The sequence below is a fragment of the Citrus sinensis genome, chromosome 3, assembly GCF_022201045.2.
Source record: "Citrus sinensis cultivar Valencia sweet orange chromosome 3, DVS_A1.0, whole genome shotgun sequence".
In the NCBI taxonomy this organism is placed as follows: Eukaryota; Viridiplantae; Streptophyta; class Magnoliopsida; order Sapindales; family Rutaceae; genus Citrus; species Citrus sinensis.
The window spans coordinates 24,521,688-24,541,131 of NC_068558.1; the positions used below are offsets into that span (position 1 = coordinate 24,521,688).

Here is a 19,444-nt window from a genome sequence, read left to right on the forward strand (position 1 = left end):
AGATGTCAGATAGTTGTTTTCTGCCTTCTGCAACCATTGCTGCCTCACTGTATAAAACGTCACTATCATCTGAGGTACTTACTACACACCCATGAACATTTGATGACTCAGGATCTTTATATTCTCCTCTCTTTTGTTTACTCTAATAATCTTTCTTAGCATACCCCATTTTGCCACATTTGTAGCATCTGATCTTCTTCTTAATTCTTGACTTTGATATACCATGATTGTAACTCCCACTGGTACCACGTTATGCTAATCTCCCTCTCATCATTATTAGTGCTTCCGCTTGCTGCGAACTTGTTTGCATGTCTTCTTTATTCTTGTGCCTACTCTCTTCTTCTAATATAGAGGCTGTAACATCATCAAAGACTATGTACTCTGTGAAGATATTATTCATTAGGTTGATAATGAGTTGATCATATGAGCCGAGAAGACTTTGAAGTAGAAGCTGCACACGTTCGGTTTCCTCTATTTTATGCCTCAACGTTATAAGTTGTGAAAATAGATTTTTCAAAGTTTTGATATGGTCGGTTACAACTGTGGTCTCCCCCATTCGAAGAGTATAGAGTCTCCTTTCTAAGAAGATCTTATTTTGTAGCCACTTGATCTCGTACAGATTTGTGAGAATATCTCAAATACCCTTCGCCGTCTTTTCTTCTACCACATGGATAGTACCCCATGTGCAAGTGCCAGGTGTAGATCAACAACTGTTATCTATCTCATTTCACTTATCATTAGTGATTTCTGCAGGCCTTTCTCCAATTGCTTCTAAACAATTATTTTTCCTTAAAATTGCTCGTATCTTTATTTTTCACAACGAGAAGTTCTCAAACTTTGCTGCCATTTTGCTAATATCATACATAAGTTAGTGTACCTCCTTGAATAGTTATGAGTGATCCCGTTCACTTCCAAAGCATGTTTTTGTTTTGGTGGTGATAAACCTGAGTTACATATGTACACAAATATGGCAAGAGATGTTGATTCTAGAAAATTCCTATCAAAATATTTGCTCACTTTTGTAGGAAAAACAATTTGATGCCAATCTAAGCTTCAGTAGTGTGTTTATTTGTCTACTACTGAAGCAAAGTAAATTGTAATCACTAAAAGTTGCAAAAAAACCTTATGAATGAAAATTTTCCTCCAAGAGTTAGGTGTGAAACAAGACAACTATATTGTGTACTGCGACAGTCATAGTGCCATTCACTTGGAAAAGAAATTGACATATCATTTGAAATCTAAGTATATTGATGTGAGATATCATTGGATACAAGACGTGCTTAAGAAGAAATAGATGCAGCTTGAGAAGATTCATACAATAGAGAATGGATTAGATATGATGACAAAGTAATTGCCTAAAGAGAAGCTGAAACATTGTATGTAGAAAGTGAGCTTGGTTGTGTCCCCTATATGATCTGAAAGAGAGATTTATTGGGTCCATCTCATTTGAGTGGCCCACGCCCAAAGGTTTATTAGTTTAGGTAGGTAAGATATTAAAAGAAACTTCACTACTACAAAAATGACTTTTACTGACACTTTGTTTCTGACACTTTGAAAAAAATGTCAGTAATTACCTAACTATGCACCATTTTCTGCTTTTAACAAATAAATGTCATAAATTATTAATACTAATGTATCAGTAAATTAAATATTAGAGATCACTGATACTTCAGCATCAGAGATCTAAAAAAAATCATTAAAATGTGTTTTGATTTTAACTCGAACCTGCGACTTCTAAAACTCAAAACTTTTACGTTTAGATTGCAAACCACTGGACCCCATAAAATTGAGTTAGAATTACAATGTTATATAAAATATTAACATATAAAAAACCAAACCCTAATTCCCCTTTTCCATTGTGCAATAGAGCCCATGCCGCAGCTGCTGCATAATATCCTTGCCTTTCTTGACTTCTTCTTCTCTATCGTGAAAGATGCCGAATGACAAGGCCCAAACGCCCACGTCCACGGCCGCGCCCAACCCCCACGGCTGCGCCCACCCCCACGCCGTTGCCACTGTCACTTCCGTTCAAGTAGTTCGACACTGCAGGTACTAAATTAAGAATTTAAAACATGTAAAACGAAAGTAAAACATATCCCAAACTTAGCAATTGTCCCCGTCTCGCTGTCTTTTATACACACAAATCTCTAACCCAAACTCAAACCCAAAACTGTCTCTTGCCTTTCTCTTTCTCTTTCTCTTTCCTTTTTCTCTTCTCGATCTCTTTCCTTTTTTTTCTGTCCATTCACAAATTCGTTCATTTAACTCAAATAGATAATATAAAGCTAAAACCCTAAGTGAGGCTTTTATTCCCTTTTTCCTTTTTTTTTCCCAAATTGAAAAACGTACCAAAACCGTAATCGAGGCTTCTTTCATCAATTTTTTTTCTTTTTATGGTCAAATTTCTCTTTTTTTTGTTCAATATTCAAAACCCATTTTCTTGAATTTGAATAAAATTATTGAGAAATTAGTTAATTTTCTTGCTATGGAAGGGATACCACACCTTATACGTAGACCTGTGAAGGAGATTTTCAATGACTTTAAGGGCAAACATGTTGCCTTGATTAAGGCTTAACTGCTAGTAATGGCTTAATATTTTATTTTCTTTGTCAAATTAATTAATAGATTTGTTTTATTTTAGCTTATGATTATTGGGGTTTTTTGTTAATTTAATTTTCTGGGTTGTTGCAGATGTTGAGAAATTCTCCCAGTAGTGCAGTCTTGGTGGGATTTCTTTTCCATATCTATTTTTTGTTTATTTAATTGTAATTTGAATTTTTTTTTCTTTTTTTCCTATATTTCTATATTATATAGATTGAATGGCTGTGTATTTCATAATTATTACGTGTTATTTATTGCTCTGTTTCATGTAAAGATAGGAAATTATGTTATAGAAACCAACATGTTTATTTTTTTATTTTTTTCAGTTGGAAGATTTTTAATAGAGACAATGACTATGATATGAATTAACTAAGTTCATGCTTGTCTGAATGTTTTGAGATTGCACAAAGTTCATTATTTGTCTTTAATTCAAGAAGAAAATGCTTGTTTTTAGGTAGTTTTGCTTGTTGTAGCACTTGAAGACTTACATTTTCTTTGTTCATTTGCACGGTTAGTTTCGCTCTTATTCAGAAATTTATGTGTTTCCTCACTTGCATGGTCATTAATTCATTCCATAATTTTTCTTCTGTAAACACACTTTTATTTTCCTTTCACTAGTTTGAAGGAATTTATTTTTTTAAAATAAAAAATTCTAAAGATTGGAATGAATTGAAATTGTTGCTATAATGTACTTTCTTTGCTGCTGAAGTTCAAGGAATGTCTATTTAAATGAACTAGAACTTGAAAAATCTTGAAGTGTTGTTGTACCCATAGACTTCATTTTTTTCCTGCACATTACACTTATTTTGTTCATCTTCTTACCTTCAATTTGTCGTAGAGGTTAACAATGCTTGACGAGAAATGGAGGTTTGCATTTACTGCGGCTGAATCTCATGAACAAGAAGTTGGCAAACTGCGGTCTATATTTTTTCCTCAAATTCATAGTTGAATTCATAGTAAGCTCAAAGCAATTGATTGAGGGAGAAAATAAATTGAGTTTTATTTATTAGCATAATTTTTGTTATTTAGTGCTTTACACTCTTCATGACAACTTCAGCGATCTTGTCCTATTACCTTAAGGTACTACTGGATATTTGAGAAAAAATTAAAAATGATTAAGCTTATCTTTCTTTGATGATAGAATTACAATATGTCTTCTCACTTATTATAGTTCTTCTGGGGAGTTTCCTTCTTTTGATTTGTTTCTTAATGTCACTAAGAACAGCCAAGAATCTATTTGTTTAAAGTTGATATGTTGAGTTTATTGTTGAGGGTTTGAATGCCTCAGTGTTTTCTATTTTTCTATTTATTCTTCTCTTGGTGTGTGATACTTCAATAGCCTTTTTTTGTGGACTCCTTTTTGACATTTTGTAATTATTGTTCTTATTAATACTAATTTCTCTGTTTCCTATAAAAAATAAATAAATAATGAAGGATAGGTATAAATATTATAAGCATTTATTGGAAAATAAAACTATGCAGCTTATTTAGTTGTTTTCCTATTTAGTGATAAATTAAAATTTTTGGCTTAATTATATTCGGATATATAAACACCAAGTTTTCAGTGTTAAAATTATTGAATTGTTAATACTGAATCTTTTTTCAGTTTCAGTTAAAAAAAAAAAAGGCCCTTCTTTTTTCTATCTTCAAATTTTGTGTGATAGAAGTATACTGTTGGGCCTTTCTTATCAACTTTAGCTTTTGGGATTATTGTTGGTTTAACTTTAGAATTATTTGACCCAGAGATTTTATGTTCCATTAAATAATAACACTCAATACACTGGATTTAGTTCATGTTTATTAAATGTGGATTTTTATGTGAGACGGTACAAGTATTGGGGATTAGTGGTCTCTCAACATTATGATCGAAAACTAGCCCTCACTGCCAATTTGTATTTTAAGCCCAATACTCAATCCTTGATCACTATCAAACTTCCACAATCATTCTTCTTCATATTCTTATAAATCAGCCTCAAACTCCAACGAAAAACCTAAGCCATTCTCTGTAAGGGGTAAGCGTCTGTTCTTGTTTGGATGAAGGTGCCTAGTTTTATTTTGCTCTTTAACGTTAACAAGTCAATTCCCATGATGTGTTAGGTGATTTGTTTGTTTCATGCTGTTTATTTCCTCGTCTTTTTTTTCTTCTATCTACTGTTTCTTTATGAATTTACCTCTAGGCATTTTTGCAGTTGCTTACTATGAAATACAATGGGCTTATGCTATATTTTTGTAAAAATAACTATGTAATTCAATCTCCAAATTAGTTAATCTTCTTAGTTGGCTTTGTCTTTGACTGTTTTTTATATCAATTAATTTGTTTCATTGTGTGCGGGTTAATTTCTATTGTTGGAGCCATGAGTCTGCTGAACACATTTTTCCTAACAGAGGTTTGGGATATGGACTTGCCCAATTTTCGTCTGTTTTGTTTCTAGGTTATTATGTAAAAATTTTATAATGGTTTGCTTTGCTTTGGGTTATTATGTAAAAACTTTGTAGCCTCAAATGTTTCTGTTATTATGTCTTTGGTCTTATCCTGAGATACGCTATATTCTTATTCCTCAATTTTTACCCCTGGATTGTTTAATAAGTTTCTAATTTTGGATGTATACTAATAAATCTCCATTTATCTTTCTTAATCCTTAGGATTTTTTATTTTTTATTTTTGTATTCTACTTAAGTTGAGTTGTGTATAGATCTGTAGGAAAATCCACTCAAATTCAATTCTTAGCAGATAAATATTCTTCACAATACTACCTATTACAATTAGCTTGCACTAAGAGAGCTATGTATTGTTTTTGCCCCATTCTTTGTTAGTCTCTTTGAACACTGAAATTGGCCTGATTGTTTTTTCTCCCAAAAATCCAAGAATTATTTTTTGTGGTATACTAATTGATTTTATGTACTTGTAGGTGGGAAAAGAACAATGAAGCTGCTTGTGGATGTTCAATGACATTATGTGCTTCTTTCTGTTGGTTAATATTTGTTGAATCTTAACTTAGTACTTGGTTGTTAAGAGCTTGTCCAAGACTTAATTTAGTACTTATATTTTTCTTTTCCAAACAATGATGTAGTTGAATTATATGAATTTAAGTGATGTATTTGAGATGTTTCTTATGCAATTGTGTTGTGAGATTTTGTATATTTAATATATTTTGAGTTTTCTTTCAGTTGTAAAACAAATAGGAAAATATAATTAAAATCAAAGTATACTATTAACCAAAAGAATCATAACATCACTAAAGACTACAGTATCAAGAGCACACTGACTCAATAACATCAAAAATTATTTTAGTGACATCTAAAATAGTATCATTAAATACTAATGCTATCGTGTCATTATTTTAGTGATACCATAATGACATGAATTGCTGACACTAAAAATTAGTGTCAGTGTGTTCTGGTTGGAGCATTACTGACACAATTAACAAGTGTCAGGAAAAGTAATTACTGACACTAATTTAGTGCCAGTAAAGCCCATTTTTCTAGTAGTGCTTGAAGGGGGCAAAATGAAATTTTACATTAAAAAAATAAGGTTTTGAAAGCGTGGTTATATAAGCAGGAATAAGTGGAGGCGTCGACAACTTTTGTGCATGGGAAAAAGACGAGAGGGAAAGAGATAAATATATATAAATATGTTAACAAAAATGTTCTTATACATATTGAATAAATTGGTAAGTAAAATATTTTAAATACCTGAGATATGGAATTGAGTATTAGAAATGGTTTCAGATTAATTAGTCCTAATTTTAGTTCTAAATGTACAACAGAGAAAAGATCCAGTCCATATTGATGGAAACAAAAAAATTAATTAAACAATTATTGTCTATATCTTAATTATTGATTTAAAAAGATCGATTGTCAAACAAGTTAAGATTGATTAACTCAATCTTTTCTAATCAATCATTATTTCAAGTATTTATTCAATAGCTCCATCTTCAACCCTTTAGAAAAGTAACATTGAATGAGACATCACTCAGAGCTAGATGCCACACCTCGCTGTTCATCAAAATGCCAACATCTCTGCACAAAACTTTGCAAAACTTACAAACCAAAGGACATAAAACAAGCTTGTAATCACCATAAAACTTCTCAATCATTAACCAATTTCTCGTAGTTTGCGGGCCAGGATTGCCTTTAACTCCCCAGTTGTCACAAACCTACTGCACCAATATTGCATCAAAATTGCCAAGCTTCCACACTATGGATTGCACACTAGTTTTTGCAACTTCAAATTTGATGTTTACATCAGTGGACTTGTGAACATTGCCTTTTTTAGGGTTTACGGGCGAAAATGTCATTGGCGAACCATATTTTAGTATGTTTTGCTCTTGAACAACATGTAGTGGAAATGTTTTATTGTTACCTCTATTACCAAGTGTAAGACCACCTCTTCAGCCAATATAGCTGCCAAGATGTAGTATTTACTGCCAGCTTGGAGCTACTTTTTGATGATGTTGAGAACTGGATCAGGTGAAGCACTGCGTAGGACAGGCAATGGCTAAACACCAGTAGGATTTTAGAGGGTGATGCCAAGAACTTACCCTGAAAATTTAAGAGAAAACGGAGTTAATTTCGCCTTCTAATCGCCCAATTAAAGATTGAAAATCTTGCCCCCAAATTATAATAACCAGCCACGTTTCATGGCAATTTTCATCCAACTCTAAAGCTTAATATTAATTGCACATCAAGCAAGCGTTTTCGGGCTTTAGGCTTTTGGACCCCCAAATGAAATGGACCCAACACTATGAAAGTCAAAATTTCGAGTTTGTGTTAGAAGTCAAATACCATTGTCTCTTCTCTTACTCTAAATTTATTTTTTTCAGATCCAATTTTTGTGTCTTGGTCAAAAGTTTTGTCATTTTGTGTTGCATTTATACGGTATGGATTTAGGGGTTGATTATGGTCTTTTTTCTGATGATGTGGACGTTGTAGAGGCTAAATCTCTTTGCTTTGGCATACGACATGCTAGTGAGGCTAGTTTGCCTCGTTGGTGGTGGACTCAGATTCGTTGTAGGTTATTTAGTTTGTTAGTGGCAAATGTCATACACGTATTGAGCTTTTTTGGATTATTTCAAAAATTGAAACGCTAATCTCAGCGGTAGAATTTCAAAATGTAGCATATTTGAAGATATTGTAACCATGTTGCTGATGTATTATCTAAATTTACTTCTCAGTATTCAGAGTCTTTAGTTCGGTTGGAAGATTATCCTAATTTTTTAAAATGTTATTTGTAAGTTGAATTCTGAAATAAAATACCCGCATGTATTAAAAAAAACATGCAGTATGGATTTGGATCTAGTATTAAGTTGAACTGGGGGTAATTATTTATAATTTTTCTACCACACATGTATGTATAGTAATATACAATTAAATTTTAATTTAATTTTATTTTCTCATCCAAATATTATCAATTATATTTTTTACAAAATTTAGCAAAACAATTGAACACTACTCTCAATGATAAATACAAATTTATTGGCTAGGTTCACTGGAAATATCTGTTAGTATTAATTAATTTATTTTCCAAAATAATACTAAGGATTTGATGAGCGCTTCACAATACAAAACATTTTAAATGAAAACCTACGCGTGCTTTTGCTGGGACACGACCTGCAGTTCGGTCTCAGTCCATGGGCCGGGCATAACTAATGCTAGATTGACAGTTTGGCACGGCACAACACTTTGACATACAAGCTAGCATGGGCATGCTTGATTGCTTGTGGCCATTTCTAAACTATTTTATAATATCTATTTACCTTGACGAATTCAATGCAAAATTTGTTAAGTTTTAACTACTCATTGATTTGATTTGTTAGAGTACGATATTGCCCTTGCTTATAACGATATATATTAACTAACGTTTGTATTGCTTCAAATTTATTTATTGAGTTAATAAGAGCATCACCAAAAGACTCTTCAAATAAGATTTCATTACTTATTTGAAGAGCCACATCAATATTTAAAATTTCAAAAGACACTTAAATTAAGATTTTTTAAATAAGAATTAATTCTCTCTCTTCAAATTTAGAGAGTTAATTTCTCCCTCTTCAATTTATATTTTATTACTTTTCATTGAAAAAAGAGAGAGAAGTGCTTTAATTGCTATTGACTTTTCCTTTAAAAAGTTAATTATATGATTAAAATAATATTAACTCTATTTGAAGAGTCTTTTGGAGAATATCATATTTGTTCACCTTTTTATTTGCCACATAGGTAAGCAAATAGGTATTTGAAGAGTAAAATTTATATAGGCTTTTGGAGATGCTAGAATAACAAGCCTCAATTCTCGCTTTTTGTAGAATTTGTATGCTTGGGAGTCCCTGATGATTAAATAAACCAAGATTTTACCATGACTGCAATTTTAGCTTCTATAACTGGATAACTAGCACTGAAAACTGCCTTTACATTGGTTGGTTTGGTGTTTTGATGATCCCTACTTTATTGACCGTAACTTCTGTATTTATTATCGCCTTCATTGCTGCTCCTCCAGTAGATATTGACGGTATTCGTGAACCTGTTTCTGGATCTCTACTTTATGGAAACAATATTATTTCTGGTGCGATTATTCCTACTTCTGCAGCTATAGGTTTGCATTTTTACCCGATATGGGAAGCGGCATCCGTTGATGAATGGTTATACAATGGCGGTCCTTATGAGCTAATTGTTCTACACTTCTTACTTGGTGTAGCTTGTTACATGGGTCGTGAGTGGGAACTTAGTTTCCGTCTGGGTATGCGTCCTTGGATTGCTGTTGCATATTCAGCTCCTGTTGCAGCAGCGACTGCTGTTTTCTTGATCTACCCAATCGGTCAAGGAAGTTTTTCTGATGGTATGCCTCTAGGAATCTCTGGTACTTTCAATTTCATGATTGTATTCCAGGCTGAGCACAACATCCTTATTAATAATACGTAATGAAATGTTTAAATACTAAAATGGATTTGAGTTTTGCCCATCCTTGTTTTTTTCTTTCGTTTTCCGATCTCAAAATGTAAAATTTGGAAATTTCATCTAATTCGTTTTATTGCATTGCTGCTGAGTGAAATCTTCATTCGAGAAATAAAATTTTCAAGATAATTAATTTTTATTAAGTATTCACTACACTGAAAAATCTATAAATTCAATAGCCACCAATAACTCAAACAATGTCTACTACAAATACATAGGACACTCTCTATTTACTTTTTCAATTCAAAATCTTAGAAAGATTTCACAATTGAATAAATCAGCGCATTAATTCTAATTATTATGCTACTTCTTTTTTATATTATTATTTAGCTTAATGTCAACCAAAGTTCCATCCTACTCATGTGAACAAAGTTCAAACCTTGAATCTCTTGTTTTTAACAGAAAGGATTTTATAATTTCGAACAGATGATACCTACAAAAGTTACAATGCTACTTTGATATAGTAGAGTTACAAAACTTTTATAAAACTTACAAAAATACCAAAATACTCATATACAGTAAAATCTCTATAAAATGATATTGTTGGAACTAGGAAAAAAATTTATCATGATGATGGTTATTTATTAATTAATGAAGAATTTGTTAATTTATTGGTAAATTAATGAATATTTATTAATTTAAAACGAGTATTACTTTTTAATTACTTGTGTTATTTAGGCATGTGTACTATTCTTTTCACAAATATTTCAAATTAGGCATGTGCATGAATTTCAAAAGTTATCATATATACAAAAGATTCCAATAAATGTTATGAACATATACATAGAAGCACAAAATAATGTAAGTACATTGTACATAGTTTCAAATTTATTACCCTTTGAAGATAAAGTGTTTCAGATGCTTAGAGTACATAGATTAAAAAGTCTATAAGTACATTGGTCATTAGTTTCAAATTATTTGATGCATATTTTTAGAAAAGAGTTTAATTAAAAAAAGTATAGTTTTTAAGAAAAAACTCCTAATTAAATATAATGAATTTTATATGTTATTTATTATTGGTATTTCTTGTACTTATTAATTTATATTTTCATTGGACCCTAAAGGATTCATGGAAAAAAATTATTTCATGCATTTAACAAGATTGTTAATTTAGTACAATGGCCAAGTCAGGACTAGAAGATTTTATTATTTAATAAAAATTATTAATAATTTTTAGACTTTTCATAAATTTTAAATTTACTAATTTTTAATTTTTAGTACATTAATTTATTGAATATTTATTTATCGATATCTTACAGAAGATTTAAATAACTTGTGATAAAGTAAACGGGTTTTCATTACATGGTGTCAAATTTCTGAAACCCTATTTTTGATAAAAGCAGCACAGCTGTTAATAAAAAAAGAAAACATTTGCATTCATTTAGATCACATGAGTGGGCAAACTCATATTTGAGTGATTACATGTTTGCTCTCGTAGGATGGCCTTGGCTGCCCAAGTTATTAAAAGGAATTGAAAATTTAATTATCCATTTTGTAATTTTTATGTTTAGTCTCCTTATTTTTCTAAAGGGAGGAAAGTTTGTATCCTATTGAAATGAATATATATCACATACCTTTTACTATTTTTATAATATCTAATAACCCTCTTGGCATAAAAATTAAAAAAAAAAAAGAGAAGAGAAGTAAATAAATCATTTACTTGATATTTGATATTGGAAATATAAAATTATTATAAGAAACAAATTTGCAAAAATAAAAGTACAAGAAAAATATCTTGTGATAAATTTTTTATTCATATCAGAACCTAAGAAATGTACTTACTTTTTATATTAATTTATATATTTTATTTAATTTATAATAAATATAAATAAAAGTACAATAGAAAATAAGAGTAATATTATAAAATAATGGTGTCAGATAACTATTAGGTATTAAATAGTAAGGGTATAAGTAATATATACTCATTTCAATAGAACAATCACCCTTTTTCTAGGCAATTTCATCCGTGTAGCATCTATGGATGGTTTATTTATCATAGTCCCATTGTTGGCTTCTTCAATTTTATATACCTTATGCTGTAATCAAGCAAAGTTCATATTATATATTTTCTGAATGGAGTTGAACTATCACAATAATTTGATCTTCTTCGTACATTGAGATGAAAATGTTGACACCAATCAAGAAAATGATGAACCAAAATACCCACATGAAGAAAAAAAATATTTATTATTCATAGACATGCAACATTGATGCAACTTTTATTATTACAACTTAGTTTATTCATTTATTAAAGCATGCGTACAGCCTTAAAAGAAAAAAAAAAACTTTATTTTTAACTGGAAGCATTTGCGGAGCTCTCAGCAGCTCGATCTTCAAACCTTTTTAAACACAACTTTGAACGGAACATCACTCAAAGCCAGACGCCGCACCCCACCATTAATAAAAATGCCAACATCTCTGCACAAACCTCTGCAGAAATTACAAACCGAAGGACAGTAGACAAGCTTGTAATCACCAAAAAACTTCTCAATCTTAAACCAATTTCTCATGGTTCTGGGGCCCGGATTGCCTTCAACTCCCCCAGTTGTCAAAAGCCACTGTCCTAATACCGCATCAAAATTGTCAAGCTTCCACACTGTGGACTGCGAACAACTTGTTGCAGCGTCAAATTTGATATTTAAGTCGGTGGACTCACGAACAACGCCTTTTTTAGGGTTAACGGGCGAAAATGTTACCGGCAAACCATTTTTAAATGAGTGCTGCTCTTGAACAACATCTAGGGGACATGTCTTATTGTTGCTTCTGCCAGCAAGTGTAAGCCCGCCGCCTCGGCCCTTTGTAACGGGCAAGATATAGTACTTACTGCCAGTTCGGAGCTGCTTACCGGCGATGTCCAGCACCGGATCAGGTGAAGCATTGCCGTTGACAGGCAATGGCGTTGCAATGAAGGCAAAGAGAAGGATCAGCGAGGGTAAGACTAGTGTACTTCTCATTGTTATATCGTTATATTTTTTGTTCTTATCTTTTGTTGTTGCGTGTAAATAACCCTTATGAGGCCAAATTTATAGAGTTAGGCTAGTATAGTTAATTGACGGACAGCAAGTTGGTTTGATTCGCCTAATGTCCGATTCCAGAAGCCAATGGTCGCCCATACGACAAGAACGGATTATCACTCTCTGCTTTGTGTACTGTAATTATTATTATTTTTTTCCCGCCTAAACAGCCTGATAAGAAGATTTAATACAAATTCAACAATAGAAAGCGTAGTCTAGTAAGAAAGTCAAAGATTTAATTTAGAGTTAGAAGTCAATACCCTTATCTTTTCTCGAACACTAAATTTAACGGAATTTAGATCTGATTCCCGTGTCTTTGTTGATGGTTTCGTCATTTTGTTTTGCCTGGTATATATGTTTATTCTTAAAAGCACAAGTTTTTAGCTGAAGTTGACCTGGTCAAGCGACGAGTTTATTGAAAAATTAAAGTAGCAAAGAAATGACAAAGCATATGTCCAGCGAGGCACAACGTGAGCCCTGTCCTTTAATTTAAAATTTGCACCAAGAATTTGAAAACAAAAAATGATGTAAAAAGACATACAAGCGATGATCAAAACATGTTACCAGCAGATCTATTGGCTATGTTCATATGGAGATATCTGCTAGTATTATATTATGTGAAATTAACAGCCGTAGACAGATTTTGTATAAAAAATATTACAAGATTTTGTATTTGTTTAACTTTTCACACTAAGTTTTCAGAATAAAATAATAGATTAAAATTTTAAAAAATTTTTATTACCAATATTCAATTAAATACATTTAAAACTCTAATGTTTTCCTTAAATAAGAAAAGAGAAATTATCAGCCATGTACCATTAAATGACACCAGTATCAAACGTGCTACAACACTTTTCAAGTGTATCACTCGTATACCCTAAGTTGACAAAACACTTCTGCCGTCCACCAATCCGTTAATTGCCGTTTGCGAGCGCTGATATCATAAGGGCATTCTAGTCTTTTTAAAAAAAGACATGTCATCCCATTTACCTAGTAAAAAACGATATGTCATATGATATATTTTGATAAAAATGACATGTCATCCCATTTATCTAATAATTGCTAAAAAAAAGCTACTTTACAACCGAATCTACTCCTCCAAAATTTAACCTAAATTATTGAAGATCTACTCCTCCAAGCTCAAACTTGAATTTTTTATGGTATAATATGTATAATTATAAATAATATGTTGTTAATAATTTTTTATGGTATAAGATGAATATTTTTTATGGATAATTGTTAATAATATGTACCATTAATAATTCATATTTTTTTAATAAAAAATGTATTGTTAATAACAAAATATAAAAAAATTGTGTATTGAAAATTTACATTAATTTTCAAGGTAAATTTATTTTTTTACCTCATTTTGAGTTTAAAGGGTAAAATAGTCATTTTGCTCAAATTTTGTTAAGTTCTTAATGGAAGTAAACGGAAAGGTGGACGCCACAACTCTTTTGTCAACTTAGGGTATACGAGTGATATAAGCGAAAAGTGTTGTAGCACGTTTGATACTGGTGTCATTTAAGGGTATATGGCTGATAATTTCCCATAAGAAAAAATATATATATAGTTTGTCTTCTCAGTTTATCTTCACAAATTTACACAATCTATCCTAATTGGTGGACACCCAATCAATTTAGCCAATTCATTTTCTTAATTAAAAAAAGCTAAATTAAATTTAATTATTTATGGTGCAAAGTAAAAAATACCATTGAATTCAAGGGTAGAATTGCCATTTTACTTAAATTCTGTTAAGTATTCTAAGGGTGTGAACGTTTTGCTGGATGATTGATATAAATTACAAGCTTAGGGTCGAAAATCAAATAAATTCAAACTTTTGCAATATTGTTTTATAACATGTAAACTTAGGACACGTTGCTTATAATTTTTCAAAATTTTAAGTGCTTAAGACTACAGTATATATCCTTAATATGGTTTCAACTAAAGCGACTACAAAATCCACTTAAGAGTTTTAGACGGGCAAAAAGCCTAGTCTAAAACACTTGCTCGTTGGGGATCTCTAGCTGAGACAAGGCCTTATTGGCCTAATGAGAAAAAACTGGAAATAAGAATAGTGAGTTGTTATTTTATTAGATACTCTAAAAGATCCGCGAGATACAAGTTTTATGATTCCGTGACTACGTCAATTTTTGAGTTGGAAAATGCTCAGATGTCGAGTTTGCGGGTGTGATATGGCTAGAGACTTTGTCTTTGAAGAGGGATATATTAATATTCCCATAGGTGTTATTAGCATTGATCAAGGTCTTGTTTCCTTATACAAGAAGTAGTTCTAGAAGAACAAACTCTACCACCTCAAGAGCCTACTCTATTAACGAGATCCACTAGAGAAAGGAAAAGTACAGTGCTAGATGACTACATTATTTTTCTCCAAGAGCATGAGGTAAACATTGGAGTGATGGAAGATGATTCGATCATTTTCTGCCAAGCCATAGAAAGTTCTAACTCTCAGAGGTGGATTGATGGTGTGAATGAGTAGATGAAGTCTGTGAAGGACAATGATGTATGAGATCTTGTCCCATTACCAGAAGGTGTGAATCCTATTGGTTGTAGATACATATTTAAGACTAAGAGGGATTCAAAAGATAATGTAGAGCAGTACAAGGCATGTCTTGTCAGAAAAGACTTTATATAGAAAGAAGGCATCAACTATAAAGAATCTTTCTCTCTGGTTTCCATAAAAGACTCTTCCAGCATTATAATGGCACTAGTGGTACATTTCAATCTTTAGTTATATTAAGTAGATGTGAAGACAGTGTTTCTCAATGGTGACATTGATGAGAGTATCTATATGGTGCAACAAAAACTTTATGTTAAGAAACCCAAATAATATGGTTTGTGAACTTAAAAAATTCATTTATGGACTCAAGCAAGTATCTCGACAATGATATTTCAAGTATTATCAAGTAATCATCTCATTTGATTTTGAGATGAATTTGGTCGATGATTACATATACCATAAGTTCTATATGAGCAAGTATATTTTTTTCGTTTTATAAATCGGTGAAATTTTTCTTGCCAGCAGTAATATAGGCTTATTACATGGCACCAAGAGATTTCTAGCTAAGAATTTTGAGATAAAAGATCTTAGTAAGCCTTTTTTGTAGTAAGCATACAGACACACCGGGATTGCTCTTGAGGTATTCTTTGATTATCGCAAAAGAGTTATATCAAAACGATTCTCAAGAGATACGGCATGCAAGATTGCAAAGCAAGTGATACCCATATGGCTAAGGGATATAGGTTTAGTCTCAATCAGTTCCCTGAGAATGATTTTGTGGTGAAATAAATGCAGAAGATTCCTTATGCATCAACAATAAGAAGTCTAATACATGCTTAAGTTTGTACGGGACCGGATATTGTGTATGTTATTGAGATGTTTGGCAGGTACTTAAGTAATCTAAGAGCAGACTATTGAAAAGCGGCCAAACAAGTCTTGCGATACTTACAGAGAATAAAAGGCTACATGCTCATGTATCAGAGGCCAGATTAAATTGAGATTGTCGGGTATATTGACTCCAATTTTGCTGGATGCCAGGATAGTATAAAGTACAAATTGGGCTACATTTATCTACTCGTTGCGATTGTTGTCTGTTGGAAGAATGTTAAATGGTCTCTTACAGCCTCTTCTACGATGGCACTAGAGTTCATAACATGTTATGAAGTATCCAATCACAGAATATGGCTACGAAATTTTGTCCTGGGACTGTGAATAGTAGATGGTATTGATAGATCACTCAATTTATCTTGTGGCAATAAGTCAATAATGCCTTATTCGAATAACAACAGGAGCTCGATGAAGTCAAAGTATATAGACATCAAGTTCCTAGCTGTTAAAGAAAGAATTCAGAATGGACAATTGTGTATAGAGCACGTGAGCACAAACTCCATGATTGCAGATCCGCTTACTAAGGTATTGCCACCCAAGATGCTTTATGAATTATGAGCACACTACTCATATAGGTGTCATGTCATTAAATGATATTTACTTTAGTTGGAGATTGTGATTTTAAATGCTCATACAATATAGACATTTTTTCAGTTATTTTAGTTTCTGGATATTTCAGGTTATTTTCTATAGAAATTATTACTGTTTTGGTTTTCCATGGCTAAAAGAAATCAAAATAATAATATATGTATTTGTATTCGTATGTATTGAGTACCATCCTTAGAGATAAGGATGAGAGTGTGAGTGTGACATAAAGTAAGGAGTGAGTTGTAAAGTAGATTCTTTAGAGATAAGGATCAATTATGTACACAGTGTGTAATAGTGGTTCCCTTGTGCCTATAAAAGGGAACCCTTGGTTTGTTTCTAGGCATCGAGTCTTAGAGTCCAATATTGTATTCTAAATCTCTCATTCCTATTAATGAAGTAACCTTCCTATGTTTTCAAGAAATCTAAATTTTGGTATCAGAGCCATATTTCCCAAAAGGAAACCCCTGGGTGTGCAATAATATTATGCTCTGTGGTTGCCGAAATACTTCGGATCCTTCACATCAGAAAGTTGTTGGATACTGATCTGACTGTCCAAATTTTCCATACTAAAACACTACAGAGTGAATTCTGGAAGGTGTGGCGCCCCCCCTTGAAAAGGCCAAGAGAGCCGTGTTTAGGGCTTATCACCCCAAAGAAAACCCTTTGATTTCTTTTAGCCATGGAAAACCAAAACAGTAATAGATCCGGAAACCAACTAATTTCTGACCAAGCATCCACTTCGGCCATCAGAGTTCCAACTGATAGCTCACCCTCCATAAATTTCCATTATGAAACCTAAGAGGATGAAAGCAATGAGAGAGCAGTTCAGTCCTTCAGACTTGATTCGTTAGACCCTTATAGATACTATCATATCAGTCCTACTTTAAACCACCTAAGGGCCATAATCCTCATCAAACAACCTAAGCTCAAAACCATCTATAAATCCTCTGAAATCATTGTCCAGTCCATCTCCTCTATTTCAAAGGAAACATCCCTTCCCATAATCTCTACCAATGAGGTTACAAGGTATAAATTGCAGGGATATAAGGGATTACACCTTGGAGTAATCCAGATAGGGATACAACCTTTATTCCTAGCTGGAAAAGATATTACATGTTTCATTGCCATTCTAGACACTAGATGGCAAGCTTTTGAAAAGGCCTTGATTACTGCTGTTGAAGCAGGACTCAACCAAGGTCATGTTGTTCTCCAAGTTGAGCCAAACTTCACCCTTGACATACACAAGTCATCCCTCACAGATGCCATTAAGGTATTAATTCAGGTCAATAGTTTAACCATGAAACCTGATGAATCTACCTTGGCAATTCACCATACTATGACCTATAAGGTCCAAACCCATTTGTTCTCGATGAGCAGCTCTGGCAAACCTATTACCAGATTTCTTGCTGGTGATGGCAGAATCTTTCAACCCAGGACTTATAGGCAAAACCAACTCATTTTTCCACCACAATGGATCAATGAGTATGAGAAAAACAACAGACCTCAACAAATCCATGAGGTTCCAAAGATAAGCAGGTTGCAAGAAGGAAGGGTATCAGTCTCTTTTCCTACTGAGACTAAAGCCCTCTATCCTTGTGAAAAGTGTCAACTTGAAAGAAAGCATCCTTCTTTGTGCACACATATGCCAAGAAGAACCACCTCCTGCAGAATCATGAGTCCAGTCAACATGATCACCACTCCTGACCTTGATAATGAATTCATCAAGGATATTCCTGGAGGAATGTATGCTGCCAAATGGGTAATACAGAAGACCAGCCCAATTGAATTCGGCCCAATTGAGAAGGCAGTCAACTGGTTAAACATTAATGTGATGGAACAGAACCAGACATTAGGAGACATCATGGTCACCCAACAGCAAATCCTTGCTGATTTAGCTGTCATCAGAAAACAGCTAAAGAAGATCAGAAAACAGTATAAAATGACTACCCAACAGTTTTCTCAACTACATGATAATGCCTCAAGATCTATCAACATGATTGTTATGACTGGAGCTGCAGATGAGGACGAAATGGAGAGAACAAAGGAAAGCTACCAAAAGAAGGTGTCCAGACACTGAAAGAGCAAACCCACAAAACCATGGCATATTTGGGAGAAAATGCATCTGGCAATTGTTAGAAGGCATTCTGGAAAAGTTATGCTCCTCCTCCCCAATATCCATGGCCTCAAAAGGCCACAGGATGGAACGAGAAATTTGATACTGAAGAAGAATCAAGTATCTCCTCTGATGATACTACAGGGATCTCTCCGATTCCCATTCTTATGCAAAGAGCAAATCCTCCAAATCCATTCTATGTGGATACTCGAACTAGATTTGCAGCCTCAACGCCAACACAGGGTCAAACTTCTGATCCTACAAGACATGAACAAACTCAGAACCCGTCAGGCACAGCACAATTCACTGCTCCAGAATTCACTAATCAACCAACAACATCTGCGGAAGTATCCTCCAATCTGGTCGATCAAACTGCTGAACGTGCCCCACATATAGATGAAGTATCCCAAGGAGAAGATTGGGAAACCAGGGTACAACTAGGGCACTCCACAACCGAAAAAATGTTCTAGAATGTCGATGGAATGAAGCCAAAGGAAATGTTGGCTTATTTTAAAAAAATGGTAACTTGGTACGAAGGAGAATGCCAACGAGCCCCTCAGTTGAGCAGAAGATCAGCTGCACTAAGGCTGATAGCAGGGTTCATCGGTTCGCTGAGACGATGGTGGGGAAGAAAGCTCACCAGAGACCAAAGACAGTTTATTCTCAGCAGGGAAGATCCTTGTGGAAGCTTGGTAGAGAATCTATCATTAGATTTTCTAGGCCAATACATAAGAGAAGAAGAGGTTGCTGAAAAGCAATTTCTACAAAACAAGT

At 33.1% G+C, this 19,444-nt stretch overlaps 2 protein-coding genes across 2 annotated transcripts in view; both read right to left on the bottom strand.

Moving 5' to 3' along the window:
* Positions 1-12,557, bottom strand: part of LOC127901237 (kunitz trypsin inhibitor 5-like) — a 36,840-nt gene extending 24,283 nt beyond the window's left edge. The window contains exon 1 of the mRNA XM_052438112.1: positions 11,886-12,557. Coding sequence (XP_052294072.1) covers positions 11,886-12,500 — 615 coding nt within the window. The 5' untranslated portion in view covers positions 12,501-12,557. The remainder of the gene's footprint in view (positions 1-11,885) is intronic.
* The window catches only part of LOC102629458 (kunitz trypsin inhibitor 5-like), a 63,241-nt gene continuing 55,554 nt past the window's right edge, over positions 11,758-19,444 (bottom strand). Inside the window, exon 2 of the transcript XR_008053387.1 lies at positions 11,758-11,812. The gene's annotated coding sequence lies outside the window, so the exon portion shown is untranslated. The remainder of the gene's footprint in view (positions 11,813-19,444) is intronic.